Genomic DNA, 24,590 nt, shown 5'->3' on the forward strand with positions numbered 1-24,590 from the left:
TGGCGATAAACTGTGCCGGCAGATCCGGTGAGCTTTAGCTTGAGCTTCTCTCCAGTTGTTTCTTAGCGTAGGCTTCTGAGTAGAATCCCAGCGGCAGGGGTGGCAGCAGCGTGGGTTTGCTTGCTCTGCGGGTGTACTTGTTATCTCGGTAGGCTGGAGACAGTGGTGATAATTCCATAAGTGTAAGAGAAAGTTCACTTCTGTGAGAGCTAAACAGTCGCTAAGCCTAAAGAGTTCCGTCTGGTCACATTTCCAGGTCTCGGGATTGCTGCAGGCATGGACCAGACTTCTCAGGCTTCTCTGGGCTCAAGTCTCGCTAATTAAGAGAAGTGGTTGTTGCGAGCAATGTGAAGATATGCCTTTTTTATGCCTCATATGAGCGTAACTTCTCTGCTAAATGCTTTAAGCCAAAAGGTGCAGCTGGTGTGGCGTGTATCACTACGACTATAAAAACCTGATGATGTTTTCCAAAAAACCCAGTTCCTTAGCAGTGTCTTGGATCGCTGCAGGCAAACGTGGTCCTCTGTGTTTTAAATTATTTTCTCTGTTTGTGTCCTTATCTGTAAAACACAGTTAAAATAGGTGTGATTTGCCTGTGTCTTCAAACATTGTCTGTTTAGACAGGGTGTTGATTGATTTCTGTTACCTGAGGGTAATGAATTGAGGGTTTGTTCCTGTTTCTCCTTTGACTGTCTGGTTTTATCTTTCTTCTACCATTGATCACATGGTGCTCATCTTGATTTTCGAATAAACTCAGAAATTTGCAGAGCGCTAGAGGTCTGACACCAAGGGCGTTTGTAGTCTGTGAGAGTTGAAACAATTTGAGCCAAATGGTGTCATTATGCCATTAAAATCTTTCTCTGTACTTTCTCACACTCTATACAAGTGTGCATTTGTTTGCTTTAAATTCTTTCAGAATTTAAGTTTTACATGTGCTTATTGGTGCAGAGATGTTGGTTGTTGGGTTTTTTGTAAAGTTAGGACTGGGAAGCATTACATCCACACAGAATGTGAAAGGAAAACAAGAGTGTGTGTTATAGGACAGGGAGGAGAAAGGTCAGGGTAATGAGGGAATGAAAAAGAAATGGCTTGGGAGTGTCAAGACAGAGATATGTCAGTGTAGGATATATTTTCTAGTAAACTGGGTATTCCTAAACCTCCTGCTTTTCCAAGCAGGCCAAGAGATCGTGCTTGCTGGGAGGAAAGACTGCCTCCTACATATTCTCTTAACTTCGTGGCACACCTATCATATATTATTTTAGACTTCTGTGTAGTTTGATTGCTTTACACATTAAGGTTATTGGTGTTCCCCATCTGGTGGAATGAGCTCTGATGTGCAAATATTCAATTTTTATTTATGTAAGAGCAGGTGACTCTATACATATGGAGTGTGCCATGGATCGTATCCCAGATCTTAATTATATACAGTAGTAGCAGGGCTGAGTGATGTTAATGCAGATAGTATTGATTGCTCTTCCCCTTTCAAACGCGTAAAGAACAGTTTAATGGGTTGGGAGGCATTTGGCCCTTTCATTCCTATCTCCAGCTAATCCTGATGTGCTTTCTAGTCAGAGGGTTTGCTTTAATTAAGTTAAATGTAGATCAGTGGTCCCCTACTGCAGTGCTGCAGGGCAATGAGAGTAGTTTCAAGGTAACTTCTGTGTCAGGATGCAGTTCTCTGGTGGTTATAAAATTTTAAAATTATTTAAAAGCTTCTCATGCACTATCAACTGGCTTTAAAGTGTAGCTGTCATTTTTAGGGGTAGCTAAGGATGCAGGACACACTTGTTCTCTAACCTGGAAGGTTTTATTTTGAATTACTTTGTCACTCGAAATTTGTGTGAAGATGATATTTTAGGTCTCTGAGTGATCATTGCTGTGGCAATTTCAGGCTTGTAGTTGGTTTATTTTTTCCTTTAAATCACAGTTTCAAGAGCCTGGAACTCTCACTTGCTTAGATACAATGGCCAGGAGGAAATTAAATATCTTGCTTACTGGGGTTCAGTATAGGATATCCTACTTCATCAAATGGCCTGAAAATTAATGCTTTTCCCTGTGTAAAAGTGGGAAAATCTGCTGTGTGTCCTCTGTTAATAAGCAGTTCTGCTGGTAAAATTAAAATTGAAATGTTTGGTTGTACTTTAGGAGTATCCCTATCTAGTTTGCTTTGTTTTGCTACACCAAACTGAATTGCACAGCTCTATGAGAGTGTGCCCAGCCCCATCTTGGTGAACTCCAGCTTCTGACAGTGTCAGGACAGTTGAAACAGTGCTGTGTAGCCAAGGGCTGACAGGACAAGATTATCTTATTATCATGTATTGTTCTGGGGTTTATGCAACTGACATAAGCATCCAATAATTTTGGTCCTGAGATTTCATTTCTATTTCAAAGTGTGCAAACAGTTGAATTGTTATTAAATTTTTAACCCATCCTGCATCACCAAATCCCTCCACAGTAGGCTGGCTCAGAAGCATGACTAAGAGTCATCACCGGAGTCTGTTTGGACTTGAGGAAGGGTTGTGAGAACTTGCAGGACAGTTGTGTGTTGGGATGTACAGCAATCCCCGAGGCTGGGAACAGCCTGCCTGCACATTGGTGACCCTGCTGTGATAGAATGGTGCTCTAGTAAAGGTTTAGCTTGTGTTGTAGTGTATAGCAGTTCTGTGTTATTGAGACAAATAAAGTGCCAGATCTGGATTCCTGCTTTACTGTGGTGTTTGTGGACACACCCATGTTCCTGGTTGTGGTCATGTTTTACCCGCAGCAGCAGTGATTCAAACCAAGGCATGAATGATATTGCAAACCTTTCCTGTGTTTTGTTTCATCTTTGTAGCAGATTTGCCCTAGATCTTGTATTTTTCTTTATCAATATTGCTTTTTTCATAGGTGGGCTGCATAGATTGACCTTGACCTTAGAATTGTTTTAGTGATTGTGATTTGTTGTTAAAAAGTTTTCTTGTTTGTATTTAAAATAGTTGACTGGCAACGGGTCTTGTGTGCAGTGGCACACTTCTGTTTGTATCACTTTACATGAAAACTTCACCTTTCATAGAACACAGAACTCTTTTTCCTTCTTTTTGGTAAATGTGCTTTTGTCTGTCTGTTGATCTTTATTGTCTCTATGTTAATTTATTCTAAATAGATCTTCTGAGGTTTAAACTTGTAATAGAAAGTGAAAAGCCAAACTAGACGTGGGAGAATCTAAGATATATATATATTTTGAGATTGGGGTTTTTTTCTTGGTTTGTTGTTGGGTTTTATTCCCACCAGATTGGTCAACAGCAGGGGCAGGGGTGAGGTAACTTCAGAAAGCAGTGTGGGGAAGTATATCATGCATAATGTTAGTGTTTGTCAAAATTTAAATTAGGTGTGCTCTTTCAATGTGTGGCATGTTTGGATCTGAAGAATGATTTAAAAACTGCTGGAGCTACTGGGGAAGAATCAGTTGAGATTTGGTCTGTGGTACAGGTGGTATGTGGCTTTTCACTACACTTGCTGTATTGGCTTTCTCTTCATGGGAACTTGTCCCCTGCAAGTTTGTTTGAAGTCAAAGCTCTATGGCTTCTGCTGTTTGAGAATTGATACTCAAGAATGAAGGTCTGGTTTTGTCTGGTTTTGTTTGTATGAAAAGTCTCCAACTTATGCTCTTGTTTGGGTGTGTCAGGTTGAGCTAATAAAGGAAGGAAAAAGTCCAGCATAATAGGAGTGTACCTTGTCTGAGGTGTAGTCTGACAATTTTTTCTCTTGGCAGCAGTATTGGTTTTGACTGCTCCTGCTGTTTGTTTCCATTCCCATGCTGTTTGTCTTTGGTTTTGTGGGTAAAATATTTTGTGGGCCTGTGTAATAACCAGTTATGAGTCTCTGGAATAAAAATAGTTCCCGGATGAGATAGCATTTCTGGTGTTGATCAGTACCCTTGCTGGTCCACTGCCCAGCTCTGGAACCTTTGTGCTCTCTCAGTTGGGGATGAAAGGGGAAGGAGGATGGTGGAGACCTTGCACTGCTCAAACAAGCACCACTGCTGTGAGATACCCTTATTAACCAGCTGCTTCCAAACTTACTCTGCAGTTTGAATTTCTAGTGCATTACCTGCTTACCAGACTCCCAGAAACCCAGTTCTGTAAGTTGTGTTTGCTCTCACTGGGATTTTTCATTCTGTTGCAAAATGTTAAATTTGAGTTTCTTTCTCTAAGATTGGATACAGGTATAATTCTGGTTTGGAAAAGTTCCTATGTTACTATGTCTGTTATAGATGACTGGTGTGTAGATGTGTTTGGGTTACTACCCCGTGAACGAGACATCCTGTTCTAGGTTTTGAAGTAACAGAGAACAAAGACAAATTATACTCAATCTAAAATAAGCAGCAGATGAATGGGGAGATTTGAATGGGCAAGGGCTCAGTAAGGCAGTTCTGCTTGCTGTGCTGGTAGCTCCTCCTTTTCTTTTTGCAGTAGATGTCATAGGAGAAAGAATTTTTGGAGGAGATGCATACATTTAGCAGGTGTTACAAAGGCCTCCTCAAGCCTAGGGATAGTTTTGGAGAAACAAGAAGACCCTTGTTTGAAAATAAAATACAAAAGCTTTTCTTTCATTGTATAAAAACATCTGACTTCTTGAAGCAATCATGCAATGCCTCAGTGGGAACAGGTCTTGTTGATGTGAGTTTTGTTTTGAGATTTTTGTTGCCAAGAGTGCAATTTTATTTCTGTTTCCTCCTGACAGACCAAAGAGGACCCTGTACAGCAAGAAGTATGGAGTGGACCTCATCAGATACACACATGCTGCCAACACTGTCGTGTACAGCTCCAACAAAATAGATGGTATGTGGTCCACTGGAGTGGAGCATATTAATCTTCTTACACTGGATAATTAGTGCTAAAGATTTGGGGAAAAGTTGTAACAACTCTTCTGTGATGGGAACGCTGTCAGAAGCAGAGGAGGGAATTAATGTCCAACACTAATGCAACAGCTTGGTGCTAGTCCCTTGAGCTTCTTTACATGTTGGTTCACTGCTGCAATAACTGAGGGCTAAACATTGTTAGGGAGATAAAACTTGGGTTCTTCATTGTGCTCTTCAGCTGGTGTCAGTGTCAGTGCTGCCATTGGCCTCTGCACCTTCATTTCTTACGTGAGTGAAGTGGAAGGAGCAGCTGGGCCAAATGCCACAGCTCTGTCTGGTGCACAGCTCAGCTGCAGAGGAAGGGAGGGCAGCAGCTTCAGGTAACTCAACAGATCACCAGCCAAGCCTGGAGGAGGTCACAGAGGTCAGTCTTGGTTTATTTGTTGTAGTCAATGTCTTGAGAATTTTGCAATGACAACATCTCTTAGCACAGTACTTCACAAATGGATTTTAATGCTGTTTTTGCAGACTCATAATTTCTGTAGTAGAGGTTTTGGTTTGGTTTTTCCTTTGCAGAGATGAAACTTAACAGTAGAGATGCTAGTGCCTTGTGTTGTGTGCTGGGTTACTAAAGGAATTGCAAAGGCTGTGAATTTAGAGAAGATGGAAGTAAAGAGTTAGGAAGTTGGGTTAAACTAGAGCAAGTTGGGCCTGAAACTAGAGGAACAAGGAAGTCTCCACCAGAATTTGATTTAATGGTGTAAAAGGTTTAAAAGTGTCACAGGAAGCACATGCCTTTTTAGTCTGTTTCAGAACCTACTTATTTTTTTAATTATATTATTACTATATGTCACATTTTTTAATTTGGCTGTTATTTAATTTACAGTAAGTAATAATTAACTTAATTAAAGTTAATAATAATAATAATAATAATAATTAAACTTAATGCTTAAATGAAGCATTTTAATGCCGTTTTGAATACTGAGTTTTTGTTTATAAGCCCTGGTAAGCCTTAAGTCTTCCTGCTACAGGGTAGCATTATGGTGAACACTTAATTAGAAGAAAAGAAAAAGAGACAATGTGAGAATGTTGCTGTTACAAATTGTAACCTTAATAAAACCAACAATGTGTTCTGTAGGAGTCCAGGTACTCTGTAGTCCCTAATGCATGTGACCATGGGCAAGGTGCATTGTATTAACCTGTTTTGCAGGTATTGGGAAGGAAAATTATCTCAAGAACATTCTGTAGGAATGCTGGTGTTTGTTTGCAATCTTTTTTCTGTTGAATGTTTTGTTGCTACCAATCTACTTGTGAAGATTTCCTCAAGACCTCTGAACTTAATTCCTGTTGCCTGATTCCAGGCTGAGGTAGTAGTTTGTACAGTTTGAGGGTCTATGATACCACCCGGTACAGGAGATAACTGTACAGGCCACTGCCTTGCCTGGGACAGAGCACTGCCAGCAGTGAGGATCACAAAGGAGCACAATTGCCCAGTGCTTCCTCTTTAGCAAAGGAGGATGGAATTCTGCATGGATACTTCAGAGATCAGGTAATGACACTTTATGCGGGAAACTAGAGATTAATCCTAGTAGCAAATTTGAAGCATGTTGGTTCTATCCAGTGTGGGATGTGACACTGGTGTTAGGGATTTATGTTTTGAATAGTCACCTCAGGTTACTTAGAGTTTTTCAGAACAGTCACCAGTACCACATTTCCAGCTCGTTCAGTCAGCTTCAGTTTGCTTCTCAAATACTGGAGGGTGGTTTAGACCTCTGCTCTCAGCTTGATGAGCAACCTCAGGCAACAATGAGAACTTGATAATTTTTTCACAGATAGAAACTTTTGCTAAATGAGCCTTTCAAAACATTCTGGACACAGTAGCCCCTCTGACTGTCAAAATGCCCGGTTCATGTTACATGCTCTTGGCACATGTTCTTCTGAGTCAAAAGTAAAATGTCCTTGACCCTCAGCAGGGCTGGTTGTTCCAGCAGTGCAGAGTTTGTACATAAGGATTAAAAAGTGGCTTCTATCTTTTAATAAATTTTCCTCTTAGAAGAATTTCTTTTAATTTTGAGGAGGAAGTCTCAACAGCATCTTCCAGAATTGTGGGGTGCTCTCGGTTTGTTCAACTATACTCAGGACAAAATTGGAACTTGAGAAATGTTGTGCTGCTGCTCTCTATTCAATTTATGTTTAAGATCACTTGAAGTGCACTAAGCTTTAGACTACTCGGTCCTCTTCTTAGAGCTTAGTGCAGAGAAAGTGTGAAGTTGTTGATTGTCAGATTAAACAAAAAGAAGAGAGATTTGCTAGCTTTTAATGATATTGTCCTGGCTTCGAAGTTATGGTTTTATCTTTAGCCAAGTGCCAGAATTTGTACATTTCCTGTGTGTACTGCTTAGTTGGAGATTTGTTTGCTGAATGTGTATGTAGGAAAGAGAGCAATATTCATGCTGCAAAGCAATACAAAGTGGTAGCATTAACTCTCCATTTTGTGAGAGCAAATGGAATAAAACCTGCTGCTACTTACATTTTAGCACCCTTGAAATTACCTTGCATAAGTCACATGACAGTTGTTTTTAAACTGTAACATGACTTCAGACTGTGGAAAGTATCTTTTCCTGTCTGATTTTCAGTACTGCTTAAGAACCAAGTTGTTTCATGTCTGTTTCTAACTTGATTCTCTTTCGAAGTCTTACTTGAAATTAAATGACCAGACTTAAGCACTGTGGTGTGATTATTATTGCTCTTGGGAGCAAGTTACAATGTGATCTCTTTCAGATAACCTTAGGCTGGTGGTAATAAAGCTTGTGGTTTGTTTATGTTTCAGACACAATCCGATACCTCTCCTTGCATGACAACAAATATATTCGGTATTTCCCGGGGCACACAAAAAGGTGAGATGTGGCTTGGGGACAGGACAGAAGAAATTGAAATAAGAATGGTAATGGGCTTGAGTTCCATTACACTTGGTTTATGTTCAGTTATGGGTTTTTACGCAGCTGTTGGGGTGGGTGTTGCTGCATTCACTTCTTTGGTTTGTCTCTGATGCATGTGGGTTTCTGTATTGCAGAGTGGTTGCTCTTTCAATGTCTCCAGTGGATGATACTTTTATTTCTGGATCTCTGGATAAAACTATTCGTCTTTGGGATCTCCGGTCTCCAAATTGCCAGGTAGGTTATAAAATTCATGTTCACGATGTGTTGAATTTTTAGTTGGAAGAATAAAAAATGGATGTGTGTTTGTAACAAACTAAAAATACTGCAGGAAGTGTGTGCTGCTGATTTTGTGTTGACATGTTCCTGAAGGAGCCTGGATCAGGGATCTCTGTGCAGTGTGTGTGTGTCACATTGTGTAACAGCACTTGCTCTCACCTGTGTCTCTGCTGGAGAGGCACTGGGGAGGGCAAGAAATAACACCCACAGCTGATGAAACAAGAGAAGGGCTGGGTGTCATCAGCTTGTTCATCAGGCTGCTGCCTTATGCAGAGGATGTTCTCTCAGAGCTGGCATCCCTCCTGTGTTGAGAATTCATCTTACCCGAGTGTTTGAGTGTGTGTCTAAAATTGGTGCCTTGATGCAATTAAATTTGATGAAGAAACTGGTGATCTAAAGTAACACAGCAGCCATATGGTCTGCCACCTCCTTGCATCACCTCTGTTGTTGATCAGAACTGTTTGTGAGCAGGTTTGACTCGCTAGCAAGACAGCAAAACTGTTTTTGTTTACTTATTTTGCTGGAATACTTTACTTTTCTTAGTGGAAGCAGGCTTGTAAGAGCCGAGAAATATGAGAACTGGCAGCAGTGGCAGGAATGAAAGATTGGAAGTAGAATTTCTACCTTTAGTGGTGCTGAGTTGTTTTGTCCTGGTATCTGGGTACATAGTGTTTTGCTCTCATATTTTCCCATCTCTCTGGGACCGTTTTGCTTATGAGAAAGGGCTCTTTGCTTGTTCCAAATGATGGAACTGTAAATGAAAGAGAAAGGAAAATGTTACATTTCTTATGAAATGTTTTTATCATCCTTCAAACCAAGCCTTTTCTTAATTTTTTTCTTAATTCTGCTTTTTATTTTTTTGGGAGTATGCCTTTTACTCCAGCATGTAGTTTCCCCTTGGGATGAATCTCCATCTCTAAGTTGCTGCTGATGAGTAGCAATTCTGTGACTTATGCTAATGCCTGAACTTGTAAGAATGATAAAAGTCGGACTTGTAACTGGAAGCTGCATCCAGCCAAGTTTGGGAAGCAGGTTGAGGAAGTGTTACTTGTAGTTTTCAGTTGCTCCGTGAGATGGCAGCCATACTGCCTGGAAATATTCCCGGGAAACCAGAGCTGGCCTGCTCACCAGGGCCCTGAGCATTGGCTGAGCTCTCTGCCTCACCTTCAGAGACCACAGGGAAAACTGACCTACAAGGGAAAGAAGAGAAGTAGTAAATCTCTAGATTTACCTAAAGAGGAATGCAAAAAGAAATAAAAATGCAGAAACTTGTTACCTGTGTTACAGATTTAATCAAAGATATTTTCTTGTTTATGTGCATACAGTTAATGAAAATGTTTGACTAACATGCACAGACTGCTAGTCAGGATACAGAAGATCACATATTTTGTTGGCTTTTAACAAGCTTTCTCAATTGTTTTCTACTATGTGACTTAAGGAAAAGGTACCATTAAAAATAAGCACTGGTAGTAACCTATCAATTTTAATATGTAAGGTCTATTAGCTTCCAGCAGGTATGAGGTTTCATTGAACAGAGGCTTGTAGAGCTCAGCAGTGATATTCCCTTGCTTTCAAAGTACCTTTTTTCCCCTCTTGTGCAGCCGTAAGTGGTAGAGCATTGCTGTTGATCCCAGCAGCAGTGCTTTGTGGTGCTGCATGGTATGGTTATTAACACAGCCATATGAACCTCTCTTCTCTGGGGACTTCTGGAGTACATGACATGTAGAATGAGTTTTTGATTTGATTTGGTGCAAACTTTGTCACTGAAGCAAACTGGAAGCCCTATATGATGACCTAAAGTTGAAAAAGCTGAGTTTTGAATCTTTGAAAAACCTCAGTATTTACAATTGAAATTAATTTGTTCCACCCTTAGTATGCTGTCCTGCTCACAGTGGACTCAAAGGGGGTGGTAGAAATGTGAGCATCAGTCTTGCAAAATAATTCTGGCTGTTTCTATTTCTAGGGTTTAATGCATCTCCAAGGGAAGCCAGTGTGCTCTTTTGACCCAGAAGGGTTGATTTTTGCTGCTGGAGTCAATTCTGAAATGGTGAAGCTTTATGATCTCCGTTCTTTTGACAAGGTGAGGTACCCTGACTTCCCTTCTTACAGTTTTCATCTTGCCAGAGGTAATCTAAACTCAGTGCTCAGAGGCTGGATTTGTGTACTCAAGCTTACTGTCTGGGTGCCTCCTTGGCATCCAGAGAGTTCTCAGTAAGCACACATCTCAGGGACAGAGATACAAATCCTGAGGTACACTCTTACCAGTGCTCAAGTGCTTGCTCTTGATCCTGCTCCAAACTGCAGTTTAGGCTCTTTGTTGTGCAGTTTTGGCCTTTCTTTCTTCGCTGCTTATTCTGGAAGAACACTGGTAAAGATTGAGCCAGGACTGTCAGAAAGGATGGAAATTTCAAAGGAAACTGTACTAGTGTGGGCAGCTGAACTGAATAAGGACTGAGCATAGCTAGATCCATGGTTTTCAAAACTCAGATGATTATTACACTGGCTCAAACTCTTTCTCTCACTTAATTTAGCAGCCTTGTTCAAAAACTTATTCCTACCTTAATTTAATTTTTGCTGTTCATTGTGGTAGAGTATGAAACTGTTGGATTGAAACAGCCTATTGCACTCTTTTTTTTGTTTTGGAAACTAGATTCATATCTTGAAACTTCTACATGCAGAGACATGTTTGCCTTGATACTCTTTTGGTATCTTAAAGCTAAGGATTTTCTTTTAAAAAATTGGAAATATTTTCCTGTGCTAAGGTTAAAAGCAGATTCTTGTTACCAGCAATATGAACAAACAGCCTCCCTCATATTTCTCATTTCCTCTCTGCAGGGGCCGTTTGCTACATTTAAGATGCAATATGACCGAACGTGTGAGTGGACAGGCCTGAAGTTCAGCAATGATGGGAAACTCATCCTCATCTCCACGAATGGCAGCTTCATTCGGCTGATTGATGCCTTCAAAGGAGCTGTCTTGCACACGTTTGGGGTGAGCCTTCTGCCTGTGGTACTTGCTGGAAAACCTGGTGTTAGTTTGGGGAGCAGGTGCCCTTGGCTTGTGAGATTGCTGTGGACACACTCTCTACTACATATTCTCCTGTTTTGTGCCATAGGGTTATAACAATAGTAAGGCTGTCACGCTGGAGGCATCATTCACACCAGACTCTCAGTTCATCATGATAGGTAAGATAATTCTTGGCAAGAATTTCAGTGCTCTGAAATTAGCCGTGTTATGTAGGGCTAAAGCTGTGTTTGTTGGAAAAAAACATGTATTTAAATAATACAATGCAGCTGTAAGCTTTCTTTGCACTGATAGTGTTCTGTTTTGTTAGGTTGCTCAGTGTTCTCTAGACTGAAATGTAAAAAAGCCTGCAAGAAGTCTTTTGTTCTATTCCTATATATAAATGCTGTTCCAAAATAGTTAAGAAACCAGGAAACTATTGTAGTATGGGAAAACTGGTCACACAGTTTGTTAGTGGTCCCCCTCATGTGGCTAGAATGCCCTCATGTGCTGCCTCACAGCATTTTGTGGCTGTGTTTTGGCCATCCCCTGTTTCCTGATGACCAAAGCACGTGTTTGTGCTTGAGTGACTGGTCTCGTAGCTTGGTGCATTTGTACTCCCCCAGGGCTGTTCTCACTGATATTCTGGGGCAGCTGCAATTTGTTCATGTGGCTCTTGTAAACCCCCGTGTCTATGGAACAAGCTCTTAACCCTTGATAGAAGCTGTAGGCATCAGTCTTATGGCTCCCAGTGTATGATTCCCCTGGCCCTCTGCAAGATGGACTCCTGAGGGAAGCAAGTGGCAAAAATCAGCTTGAAACTCCTGTACAGTCTGGTGCTACACCTTGGGCACCCCACAGCGAGCACTTCAGTCACCTGCAGCCCAACAGGACCTTTGGGTGCAAGTCAGATGAGTCTGTGTGGTGCTGCCCCTTCCTAGAACTTTGTATTTTCTTCTTATTTCTGTGGCTGATATATCAAATATGTTTAACCTTGTGGTAATTTGATATCCAGATCCTCATTTTTCCTGTATGAGTGATGGTCTTGGCAAAACTTCTTTTCTTTTGTTCTGGCTGAGAACTTCCTGATTGTAGAGAAGAGGGGTGGGGATTTTGTTTAGTTTGTCTCTGGAGAGCACTTTATTGCACATACTTACCTTCCTGTTGTGCTCTTCCAAATTAAAACAGTAGCAGAAGTTCCAAACCACTTATTCCTGTTCAGTTTTTATATATGGTTAAGTTGCAATTTGTGCTTCCTAATTTTTTTCCTGAAAGGCTACAGACATAAATACAGAAGGAGAAGAAAATGCTTTGCGTTTTTATTAGGAGTCCTATTTAAAATACATCTAAAGCAGAACTGAATTAAAAAAATTCTAAGTTCTCAGCCTTAGAGTTTGAAAAATGTAATTGTAAAGTGAAAAACTTGTTCTATTATAATAATGTGGAGAGTCGATATCTCCAGGGGAGCTTCTGATATTTGGCTTAGTACATTGAAATCTGATTACCTTCCATGATAAAAGCTTTGGCTTGATGCTGTGCCCACTGAGTGAGACATTTACCTGTGTCTGAACTGAGAACTTGTGTGAACAATGACTCTTTCCCTAGCACTTGGCCTCTGCACATTGGTGCAGGTTGGCCAGCGTCTCTCCTCCACAGCTGAAGGTGTCAGGTCTCCCTTTCCCACTAGTTGACAGTAGTTAACGTCTTTGCCTGAATAGTGTTGACCTGTTTTGTAGTTGAGTCTCTGCAGTGCAAAGATACAAACCTGCTGAATATAGGTGTTTCAACTCTATGATGTTCTGTACGTGCCCTTGTGACACTTGGAGAACTTAAAAGGTTGTGTTATGAAGTTGAGACCTGCCTGTTCCTAAAGTTCTGACAGAAAAAAAAGGTTCTTCCTTTCCTCTGCTGACCTCTTCTGTGCATCTTTCATATCTTGTTTTCCACTTTTATCTTCAGGTTCGGAGGATGGGAAGATCCATGTTTGGAATGGAGAAAGTGGGATGAAGGTGGCTGTCCTAGATGGAAAACACACAGGTCCTATAACCTGTCTGCAGTTCAATCCAAAATTCATGACTTTCGCTAGTGCATGTTCCAATATGGTAAGGAAATGGGCTTTAAGTTCCTCTGAGCTCTGTGAGGTGCTGACCCTTCCAGAGATGAATCTGGGAAGGCTCAGTGCCTCCCGTGTGTGCTTGCAGAAGGTGGCAACTCCTGCAGGGTGCTGTAGGAGAAATTTATGTTCTGCCATGAAAAGATGTTTTCTTTCCTCCTCTGTAGGCCTTCTGGTTGCCAACTATTGACGACTAATTCCTGTACTGTGGCTGCTGTCAGATGGCTCCATACTGCTAACAGCAGCGCATCATTGCAAGCATAGTTTTGGAATTGCCTACATCTCCTAGACTATGTTCCTGTTCCTGCGTATTTTCCATGTCTTACCTTTATCTACAGCATTCCGTTGTGAGGACTGCTCCTCTTGGCCTCCTGGCACGCTCAAGAAGCAGTATGCTACAAGTTAGTACCTTCCAGTCCATGTCCAGCAGGCTTTAGCCCAAGATGGAACTGACACAATGTTGTTTCTTAGAGCCGTGAAGTCTGTTTTATCTACAAAATGTTTGTGGCATTTTTTAAAGCTGTAATTATGTGTTTTCCTGCTGTAAATGCACAAGGCTATTGATGTTCCAGTGTGGAGCGTGCAGTTCCTTTCCATAAGTGCATGTTTTTAACGTTTGGGATTTCTGGTTTCACTGCAGTCCACAGATGCAAATACTTCTGTGCCAAATGTGAACACTGACAGTTTTCAACAGCAGATGCTGGATTCTCTTGCAGTGGAACATGCACCAGAAGTGTGGGTAGCTGTGAATGTACCTCATACATCTTGTCATCCTTTTTTTTTTGGCAATTTAGTGTGCAGCTGCACAGGTTTCATCCACTGTCAGAGGTTGCCAAAGCCTCCCTGCTGTTTGCTGTGTCAACATCCTGGAGGCACAGACAGCACTGCTGAGGTCCGGCCAGTGTCGTGAGCAATAAAGGAGTCTGTCAGCAGAAGATGGAGAAACCACACTGAGACTGAAAGCACAGTCTGCCTGTGTATCTTCCTTATGTACCATTTTGGCTGATCTTACTTGTAAATATCATGGGGTGGGTGGGCAGTGGGAATGGGCCATATTTTTTTACTTTTAGATATAAAAGAATTATGACGTGGGCCAGTAATGTGAGGTGTCTAGGCTGTTTACTTTCACCAATGCAGTTTTCCCACCCCCTGGTTTGTAAATAAGTGCCACGAAATTCATCCCACAGCAGGCTTAGACTGGTATCGCTTTGTTGGTAAAACTGACATGGGTAGTCCATCACACAGTTTGGCACTGGTCTGCAGGTTTTTGGTGATAGCTCTAAAAGAGCAATGCATCCTTTGTCTGATGGTGTCTTCAGAAAGGAATTTTAAAAATCTTAGGCATGACTGTGCTGAGTCTGCTTTGCTGTGGCCCTGCTCAAAGGAATGCCCCTGCAGAGAGATGGGGAGGGACATGTTCTCCTGCCTCAGGGGCTTGTAGCACTGAAAAGCTGGCAGGCTGGTCTTCAAGCCCAGTTCTGGTCTCTTTTTCCTGAAATGCTGCTTCAATAGAATGCATCCACCAGCAAGCTGGGACAGGCCTGGCAAAAATGTAGTGTTCACTGTATTCTTGCCTTTCCCAACACGCTTGGGTTTGTGCTTGGGAATTCTGTTCTTTCCCTTGCCCAGTCACATGTGCTTCCCTGCTCATAAATAAGAAAAGCTGGCAAGGTGACAAGACAGTAACAGGCGTGTTCTCTCTGCTCTCCAGGGCTACTCCATAGTGGCAAACCATCATGGAGCGGTTTCCTAAGGTCAGTTTCCTGATGTTCCCCTGTTACAGCAAAGTTCATCTCAGCTGTACGCAGTTCACATCATGACTCCCTGGAAAAGTAAATGCCTTGTAGGAGAGCTGTTTCTGTTTTGCTTTTTCTTGCCTTTTTTTTTGTCCCTTCCCAGTCCTTGTCCACAGAAAGGTGCTGTGCTAAGAGCTGGGTATGGGCACTGAGCATTTCTGCGCTGCTGGTTCGGTCCAGGTTGCAGCACTTGCCTGTGGCAGTGCAGGAGCACTGCCCACACGGGGCAGGCTCACACCGTGGTGCTCCATCTGTGATTGTGAGTTTGCCATCCTCCAGCAGGGTGATGGATGCATTCCCTCTGCCACACAGACCTGCTGCTGGAGATGCAGATGAGAGGTTCATGCCACCCCTCTTCTGTGCTGTCCCATCGTTGCCTATAAATAAAACTGCCCCATGCAAAGGGAGGTGGTTTTCTCGGGCCTCAGTCACTTTAACTCAGCGGTGTTGCATTTTGGGCTGTTTGGTGCTATTTTACCTTCATTGGTATTTGCAGTGCTTTGTAAAATACAGGTATTTGGGGTTTGTAGTGTGTTTTAACAGTCAAACTTCAGTGTCCAGTAGTAAATTATCTTTGAAGTTTTTCAAGACTTCTGCCCGAGGAAATGAACAGATAGGCTCTGGCCATATTCCTTGTTACTTTTGACAGGGAAACATTTGGAAGTATTTTATTCTATAAAAGCTCTCTGTTAATGTGGTTTTGAGCGCTTGTCTAGAGGTTGTTGTTCAGCTCTCTTCTGCTTGCAATGTTGTAAAATGTGGTGTGTTGTGGTATGGAATGTTGAAGGAAAAGGGAACCAGAGGGAGTGGTTTAGGAGGATACACACACAAGCACATCAGTGGATTTCTGGAGTGAAGAGGAATGTTCAGGCTCATGCACAACAGCATTATTCTCCGTTCAGGGTGGCAGCTGAGTGCCTTCCCAGGGCCCACTGCCACCCACGGAGGCAGAGACATCTCTGTTGATGTAGCATGGAGTGCTTTCCATCTGGCTTTAAAAGAGGGGAATGTGCTAAGTGTTGTCAGAGAACATGAAGCTTGAGTGTTTCAGACAGATGGACAGGAAAGGTGAATAAAGCTTTTAGCTTCTACATGCTTCTCTAGGAGTCCCAGGGCTGCAATTCCTGTGCTCTTTAGGGCTGCCAGCTAATGAGAAACAGATCTGATGAAAAACAGCATTCCCAGGTCTGACAGAGTGACCAAGCAGTAAACAGCATTCCCCCTCCAAATCTGACATGTAAATCCCTCCCCATGTTCTTTGGGATGAAGTTAAGACCTTTCTTCAAAACAAGGGGGAAATGAGACTCAAGAACCCACCTCTAAGTAAGCAGTGTGGTGGCTGAGCACATCTGCCTGGGCTGTAGGAAATTTCCGGTGTAATTCTCCAAGTCAGTCTTGAAAGATTTTTATTACTTTATTGAAGCTCCCAGGTCCTGGATTCATGCCCCAGTCCTTTTGTGCTTTGGAGGGTGCAGGAGTGTCAAATTTGGAAGCAGCAGGGTATATTTTTCCAATGCCTCTTGGCTGTTTTAGCACTTTAAGAGACTTCACCTTGGTTTTGGGTCAGGGGCAGGAACCTGGTGAGCCTTTCAGAAACTGGTCTCTGGTCGTGAACTGCTCTAGGGAGTTGGATTCCTCGGTGGTATCTGCCAGTGAGTGTAAATACCTAAAAGTCAAATTATGCTTTGTCACAAAATACTACCTATGTGGAGAATTCAATGTTGTGGCTGTGACCAATAAATATTTTGTAGAGAGACCACTTGAGTGCTGTAAATTCTGCGTTTGTCCAGTGTGATACAACTTGCTGGTTTCTTAGAGGGGGAACTCATCCTTTATTTTTTTTTTTTTAATCTCCCTTTGTTTTGGACAGTCAGAAATTCTGTAGTGGAAATTGTGGTTCTTAGAAGTTAACCTTTCCATAAATTGCCCCTTTTAAGAGGTTTTTTTTTTTTTGTTGTTTTTTTTGTTGTTTTTTTTGCCTATGAATATATCAGGATATGGAAGCCTTGTGACAGCTACTTAGGGAGCTATGATGCCCTAGATAAAGAGGTGTTCACAGCAGCCTGTGGTCTAGATGGAAGAGCTGAGCTCTTTCTCAGCAAGGTGAAAAAATAACTTTCTGGATTTGAGTAACAGGAATCTAGGGTCATTACAGTTAATGCATATAAATGTATTACAACTACTGAAGGGAGGACAGCAGCCAGTGTCATTACCATGGGTGAATCCTCATGTGCATTGTTTTCAGGTCAAACTTAAGAGGATGGAGGGAAAGTGAAGCTGGAGAGAAGTATTTTTTATTCTACTCCTTGCTTAAACTATGAGCAGATAGCTGAGAAGGCTGCCCCTTTCCTGAGGGCGGGGGGGGGGAATTTCCTGCCACTGCTGGAGATAATCTTTCAACACCAAGCCCTTGCAGCAGTTCTGGTAAGGGGATGCTTCTGGTGACAAGCAAAGACAAAAGCAAAAACTCCCCAGTGATTTTCTGAGGCTGTTTTCTTCCAGCCCAGATCTATGTAAAATCCCCAGCAGGAGTAACACCACAGTAAGATGCGTGGGGAAAAAACAAAGTACTTTTATTTGGACTTTCATCCTTGTGGAACATAAACACACACTGGGGTTTGGCTTCCTCTCTAGGGAATCCTGGAACCTGTGTAATGAATAATGAAAACCAAAGTGGGACTTGGGGAGATGGGAAGCTTGTCCAGACCTGAATTTGCCTGGCTAATAAACAGGTTGGAAAGCAGATGTTCAGAGTTTAAGACAACTCTGGCATGTCTGCTGCACTGTGTTTCTGCTGGAGTAAGTGCTTGGAATTCAGCACTGCAGACCAATTGCAACAAACTGGTTTTATTTTACTCGGAGCTCTTCTACTGAATCAGCTGATGCACTGAAACACCTTGGTTCTCATCAGTGCTGCTGCTACAAAACCTGCTTTGATATCAGAAATTACCTGAATAGAGAAGGTATCAACAAGTGTGGATTAAGATTTGTTAGAAATCTGTACACTGTTACTAACACATTAAGGCACATATCTTTGCACAGGAGCCTTCTGTACACCAGGGTGAAGCTTCACTTGGCTACATCCTCTGGGTTTGAGGTGGTGCTGCCTACAAATGGCAACTGTCTCAAGAGCTCTGGGCTACTGCTCCAGCATTCCCGTGCCACAGGGAGGGCTGTGCCCGTGCTGTCTTGGCAGCAGCTCCCAGGTTTTCAGCACATCTCACATTACAGCAAATGGATACGAGAGATGCTTTAGCTTATGCATCCAGTTCAGCTTAGTTCAAGTCTGATTAAAAGCCAGCTCTTCAGACAGGCTGGATCTCAATTGATCCTTATTGTTCAATATTAAAAAGGGAGAGGGATCAGTAGAAATATGGATTTGAGTGTCACTGTACCGCAAAGATCTTAGGAAAAGTGCCCTTTAGTTTGCATGGCCCCCTTTGCAGGTTCTCCTTGGTCCAACAATGAGAAAGGGGAGTGATTGGTTGCCCACTGTGTTTCTCTTGCACGTTGTTAAGGAGATTGTTCATCCTGTGCCAAGTGCTGGCTGTGCATTCCAGGTTCCACTGCAAATGGTTTTGCTGGAAGAGAGCATACATGTGTGCAGCAGAAGTCCTCAGTCTCAGGTTGGTGCTGAGTGGCACCACAGTAAGAGAAATGCTGTGTGTCATCCTGACAAGTCAGTCCTCTTCCCTGTTGTGTAGTGGGATGACAAATACAGAGATGTCATCGTAGGATGCCTCGTGGCTGTCGTCCAGCATCCACCGGTGGCCTCTCTTCTTTCCCCTTGCCCTGCATACCAAGCACTTGGCCAGTTCTGAAAACCTGTGGGTAGAAAAAAACAAGGGCTAATATAGCAACAATTCCCCTTAAGTACAAAGTTGAGATGTGGCTTTATGTTGTCAAAATAACAAAGTTTTTTTAAGACATCAGCTTTTTAATTGTTACTTTAGGATGGGAACAGATTAGCAGGCAGTTTCCAAAGTCACAGAAAAGAGTGGTCATGCCAGAGCTGACCTGGAAGCAGTGGGATCTCAGCTTTAGGTCTGACCAGGTTCTTTGGAAGGGAAAACAAAAGCAAAGCTGGTACTACCTTTGAGGATCTGTCCTGTTTTCTGCAAGGAAGCTCCTGACCACATGGGCCACCTCATCGTTGCACAGAACATCCCAAAGGCCATCAGTTGCCATGACGAGGACATCATCTTCCTTAATGTCATGCAGAGCAAAGTCAAATACGTTCACCTGGAAAGCAGAGGAGTAAATTTGTGACAATTCCTGGAATGTAACAGAAGGGTCAGGGAGACGAGACTTCCCCGAGAGATGACACTGGGAACCAGGGTGCTTGGAGAAATGCTAAGACCTGCCAAGTCTTTAAAAGATGCATCCTTCAGAGGAGCAGCTTGTTTAATTCTACCCTACAATTCCCATGTGCTGTGACCAACCTTAGGAATGCAGGAGAGGAAGGGTTTGACTCCAATGTTGGTGTCAATGACCTTGAGCTGATGATCCCCCAGGCCTCGAGAGACAGCCAGAGTCCCCAGCAGGCGAGCCTGGCCCCAAACAAAGCAAAACAGGATTGAAACGTCAGGGTCTGGGGCCTTTCAAGGCTGATGTGTGGCTTGTCCTGAATGATCTGTGTGTTGCTTTAGGACCTTTCTCCAAGCATCACCCAGAACAGCCTCTGGAGACTTTAGAGATGGAGGAGTGATGAGAAGCAATGGCCTGATGGGAGTGTGGAAACAGCCTGTGAATGGTTCCCTGTGGCCCATGGTGTGCTCTGGAGTTGGTATGTGTGCTCTGGGTAATGCTACAGACCTCAGGAAGCCCATGGTGGCATCTGCTCTTGGTTTGAGGTGGCAAGAAAGACAGTTGGGTTGGTTTGGGGGTGTCTGTCCTGGCAAAGGAGATGCTGCACTGACTGTAAAGGGGGTGGCATGTAGGTTGTAGTGCTGGGAGAGGTGATGGGACTTTCTGCTCACCCCCAGCAGGCAGATGCTGGATGGGTGCAGTCACTGCTTCTCCCTATCTCTTCCCTCTCCAGGCTCATTTCTCAGCCTTTCCTCGAGGAGAACAGTTTGTGGGAAAGGCACGAGAGTTAAAGGAGGCAGTCCCAAGTGGGAGCTAATGAAGTTCTCACCTGAATAGAGTTCTCATGTGCAAGCCCTCAGGGCTGCTGTCTGCTCTGCTGTACTCTGGAGGAGGGCCCTCCAGAGGGCTCTGGGTGACACCAGCCAGGCAGCTAAGGAAGCTGCTGTGTCCAGGCTGTGGGACCGTGCTGTGCTGGAGAACACCAGAGCTGCAGAGGTCTGCTCTAGTGCCCCAGAGTGTGACATGAGTGACAGGGACAGTGAGAAGACCTGCCTGTGCCTCCCCAGTGTGTAAAGCATTAAACTACCTGTTTCCCGTGACCATGGACAAGAGGATACTTGAGGTCAGCTTTCTCCACCGTCTTGTACCCCCTGGAACAGAGAATTCACTGCTGATTTGGGATTTGTCTGATTTGATAGTACAACCCAGCGAGAGCATTTTGACTCTGATTGACCCTTGTGGTGTCCCCACACACAGGCAACTCACTGAGCAGGGGGCAAGGTGATCCTCACTCTCCCCTTCCTCCCTAGCTTGTACCTCCACCAGCTTGGGCTTGCTTGCACCAGCCCCATGCCCATGGATGCCAGAAGGACCATCCTGACTGTTTTCTAACCACCCTGCCAGGGCCCTCCTTTGGAGGGAGCTGCTCACAGCATCCTTCCCCACCATCATGCTGCTGCTCTCACTAGCAGGATGTGCCCCTTCACTTCCCCATGGGTGTGAGCAGGTGCAGCTGCCCTGTGCTGCAGCCTTGTCCCAGGCAGGACTCACCAGCCCTCCATGAAGTAATCCCGGTACAGGACTTTGTGACCCACATCATCTCCCTTCAACCTCCGTGGAAACTCAAAGCGGGTGAATTCACCATCCAGGAGCTTGGGGAAAAGGAAAGCCTGGAGGAGGGAATGGAGGGGTGAGCATGGACAGGTTTTGCTTCTGCCTCAGGACTGGTACTCCCAGCAGCACAATGGAGACCAAAATTGGCAAAGCATGTTCCAGTGAGGACATTGACATCTCCCATACAAAGGCTGTTGGCCAAATTTCTACCCCTCCCTCCCTAGCTAGGTCTAGCTGATACTATAGCCACACAGTGGCCTTCAAGGAAAGCTGAGGTCCTCTTGCCACAAGCCCTCTCTGGCCAAGTGGGATGCTTGCAGCTGCATTGTCTGATGTGTGGAAGGAATCACTCACCAAGTGCTGGATTCGCTGCCTCTCTGACTCGGGGGTGAACTCGCTGCTCATGGGCACAATGTTGTCCTTCAGGACAAGAATTGCCCTACAAGGGGGAAGAGGCAAAGCTCAGTCGTGCCAGAGAACAGCTGTGCCCCCGAAACTGTTAAAAAATGCCACAGTATTTCAAATAACTCCATTGCAATTGCACTGTTGCTCACCACCTGCTGACTGATGCCCAGCCACTTCCCTAGCAGTGGCCCTGGGCCACCTTTCCCCTCAGTTCACACACTGAGCATGGTGCCATATGGTCTGGAACATCCCTCGGGTCACTTGGAATCAACTGTCCTAGCTGTGTCCCTCCCAGCTTCTTGTGCCCCCAAACCTCCTTGCTGGTGGGGTAAGAAGCTGAAAAGTCCCTGACTCTGAGCAGCTGCTGAGCAGCGCTTGCACAACTTAAACATCAGTGGGTTTTCAACAGTGTTCTCTAGAACTCTGTCCCAGCTGAGACCAGGACAGTAAGATGCTGAACACCTTGCTTAACTCCCAGCTCTCATCCCCAGCAAGTTCCCCCTTTTATTATGACTCACCTGCTGTCCCCAGCATTGGCCACATAGAGCTTTCCCTGGAAATAAAGGGCAGCCAGAGCAGTGCAACCTCCTGTCTGGTTCGTAGCTTCCATCTCCTGGCCAATGACTTCATCCTGTTGGTTTCAACAAGTTTGGAGACTGGCGTGATCTCTGGTGCTGCTTTCTACACACTGTCTCATCCCTCCCAGCAGAAATCCAGAACCAAAACTGACTGTGGATGGGCAAGAGGAAACCAGCAAAGTAACAGGCAATGTTGCTTCTGTACAGCCTACGCAGCTGCTGTGTAGGAGGTGTGATGAGGAGAGCTCAGACTTGTATGTGCTGTATGAGTGTGACAACAGCCACCTGCCTGCCCTACAGAATTGGACAGAGCTACTGCAGCTTTGCTCTGGGTCAGCACTGCCAACAAACAGCTCTGACACAGGCCTTGGGGTCTGACCCAGCATGATCTCAGCACATTTAAAGGTTTGGCACAATGTTCCAGCCTACTCAGCGAGCAGCAGAACTGCAGACCCTGCCCTTCCAGGGCTCAGGGAGGGACAGGCTGTGGCTGGTGCCCTGCATGGGGTACTCACACACTCCTGGAAGGCATTCTCCAGGGCTCCCACCACCAAGTCTGCTGCATGGATGTGCTTCTCCTCCACGAACAGGGGGTCACTGTCACAAACGCAGCGTCCGCTGAGGTGCATGGGGGGCTGGGCCTCGGTGATGCCTCCCACAATCTCCTCCAGCTTCTGCTTGATGCAGTAGTGCAAATAGTTGGAGGCGATGATGGCAGCGTCTGGGCCACCATGGCCATCAAACAGCGCCCAGTAGTGACCAGTCAGAAACTGCCGTGAGGAAGAGGGACAAGACAGGGGCTGAAGAGGTTGTACAGAGGGCAGGCTCTTAGCCAGGATGCCACTGTATGTGTTTTGCCTTACTTTTCCACCCCAGCTACCCTTCCTTGCCACTGGTAAATCTCAATCTCAAGTGATGCCCACGTGCTGCTCTGCCAGAGCCATCATGTGAGCATCTGGATTTGCACCACACACCCTCATGTGCTGTATTAGGGGAGATGGGACCATTTCACAAGAAGTGCAGCACAGCCTGGGGAGAGCATCCTGTGTGCCCAGCTCACACTGCTGCCCAAGTGATGGCAAGACACACTGGCCCTTGAAAGCACAGGGAGGACAGGAAAGGTGAGGGCTTGGATGACCTCAAATGCTGCAAGTCATCGGCCATGGAAGTAGAAATGGCATTTACAGAGCTACATATTTGCTGGCCACAGGGTACATGGGTCCCCTAAATACAACCAAAGAACGGTTTCAGCACGTGGGCAAGTAGGACTGATGGAGCAATCCTGTGTTTCCTGAACCTGCGCCCTTGGGTGGCAGCAAAAGGCTGGCAGCAGGGTGAGCACAGCCTGCCTGGGGGCAATACCTGTGTGGAGCACAGGATCAGCCATTCCTCATCCTCCTCCAGACCTGGCTCTCTCCTCCGGACAGAGATCTGACAGCAGGCTGCCTGGTCCTCATTGAACTCCGACTTCTCAGCATTGATGACCCTGCAAACACTCCAGGTAAGGTGAGGGGACACACTGCAGCTCTCCTGCTCCCAGCCAGCTGTGCTGGCTGCTCTGCAGCCCCTGCAAACAGCTGCACCTTGCCCCTCCTTTCCAGCCCCATGCTCCCTGCTCCCTTTTCAAACTCAAGGATCTCTTTGCTGATGACTGAAATAGTAAGCCATTTACGTGCAGGAGGGAAAAGCCCAGCTGGGGACAGAGACCTGCACCCTGGCCTCAGGCAGCATTCGTCAGCAGCTCACACCATGGCATTTCCTTGTTGACACAGTGTATTGCAGAACCACCACCCTTGCTTTTCCTTCCAGCCTTGGTAATGTCTGTCCCTGGACGGGAGTGTGCTCTCCTTGCATTTCACGCTGTGCCATCCCAACCCCATGGGGTCAAGACGTGGTCTGGCCAGGACGTGGGGACAGCTCCTGGCTGGAGTTCTGCCTGATCCATCCCCTCTGCCGTTTAAAACAGCAAATCAAATGATTTCTAAAATCGTGGTCATCTCCCTCCTTTGTTTTGAAGACGCTTTGCTGAGAGCGGTGCTCTCTCGGGGCTGCCCCGGCCCCGTGTCACAGCGCTGGACCGGCACTGCGGCTGGCAGGGGGTGGCCAGGGGTGTCCCCACCGCCCCGCAGGGACGGAGACGGGCTGGAGGATTCACCGCCACGCCAAACCCCCTGTGGGGCAGAAAGCCACTCTCTCTTCGCCCGCAGATGTGCAGGAGGGCGAGCTGTGCCTGCGGGCGGCCACTGCGGGCGGGGGCGGCTGCAGCCGAGGGGCGCAGCGAGGGCAGCTGCGGTGCGACCGCCCGCGGCACACCCCGCCACGAGTCCCGTAAGCTCCCCCGCAGCCTCCACACCCCCCAGACCTGCACTGTTCCCCGGTAGCAGCACCCGGCAGCCCCGCAGCCCGCCCGCAGCCCCGGCCGGGGCGGCTCCACTCACTCGGCGTAGCCCGCGCCCCAGGGCAGCGGCCGCTCGGGCGCGGCGCCGCGCACGGCCCGCCCGCCCCGCGGGGCCTCCTCGCCGCCGCCGGGCACGAACTTGGGCCGGCGGTAGCGCAGGGCGGGGGGCGGCGGGCCCGGCCCCGCGGCCGGGGCTCCGCCGGGGCGCTCCGCGGGGCCGCCCCGCCGCCAGCGCCGCAGCCACTCGCCCGACATGGCGGGGCAGGTGCGGCTCCTCCCGGCCCGGCCGCGGTCCCGCCCCGGGGCGGCGCGGAGCGGAG

General features: G+C 45.6%; 2 protein-coding genes across 2 annotated transcripts in view; one reads left to right on the forward strand and one right to left on the reverse strand.

Moving 5' to 3' along the window:
• WDR82 (WD repeat domain 82) overlaps positions 1-16,726 on the forward strand; it is a 17,173-nt gene extending 447 nt beyond the window's left edge. The window contains exons 2-9 of the mRNA XM_021533653.3: positions 4,723-4,820; positions 7,671-7,737; positions 7,914-8,013; positions 10,019-10,135; positions 10,891-11,046; positions 11,171-11,240; positions 13,018-13,160; positions 13,339-16,726. Of these exons, the coding sequence (XP_021389328.1) occupies positions 4,723-4,820; positions 7,671-7,737; positions 7,914-8,013; positions 10,019-10,135; positions 10,891-11,046; positions 11,171-11,240; positions 13,018-13,160; positions 13,339-13,368 (781 nt within the window). The 3' untranslated portion in view covers positions 13,369-16,726. The remainder of the gene's footprint in view (positions 1-4,722; positions 4,821-7,670; positions 7,738-7,913; positions 8,014-10,018; positions 10,136-10,890; positions 11,047-11,170; positions 11,241-13,017; positions 13,161-13,338) is intronic.
• A 793-nt stretch (positions 16,727-17,519) lies between these two features.
• PPM1M (protein phosphatase, Mg2+/Mn2+ dependent 1M) lies at positions 17,520-24,540 on the reverse strand. Its single transcript, XM_021533622.3, has 10 exons — positions 24,311-24,540; positions 23,235-23,358; positions 22,388-22,642; positions 21,813-21,925; positions 21,244-21,328; positions 20,827-20,945; positions 20,363-20,426; positions 19,410-19,517; positions 19,061-19,209; positions 17,520-18,792 (listed from the first exon to the last, which is right to left on the reverse strand). The coding sequence occupies exons 1-10, from the start codon at positions 24,523-24,525 to the stop codon at positions 18,648-18,650; spliced, it is 1,377 nt and encodes a 458-aa protein (XP_021389297.1). The 5' UTR covers positions 24,526-24,540; the 3' UTR covers positions 17,520-18,647.
• Between the last annotated feature and the right edge of the window lie 50 nt (positions 24,541-24,590).

The sequence above is a fragment of the Lonchura striata genome, chromosome 12 (assembly GCF_050655825.1).
Source record: "Lonchura striata isolate lonStrDom1 chromosome 12, ASM5065582v1, whole genome shotgun sequence".
In the NCBI taxonomy this organism is placed as follows: Eukaryota; Metazoa; Chordata; class Aves; order Passeriformes; family Estrildidae; genus Lonchura; species Lonchura striata.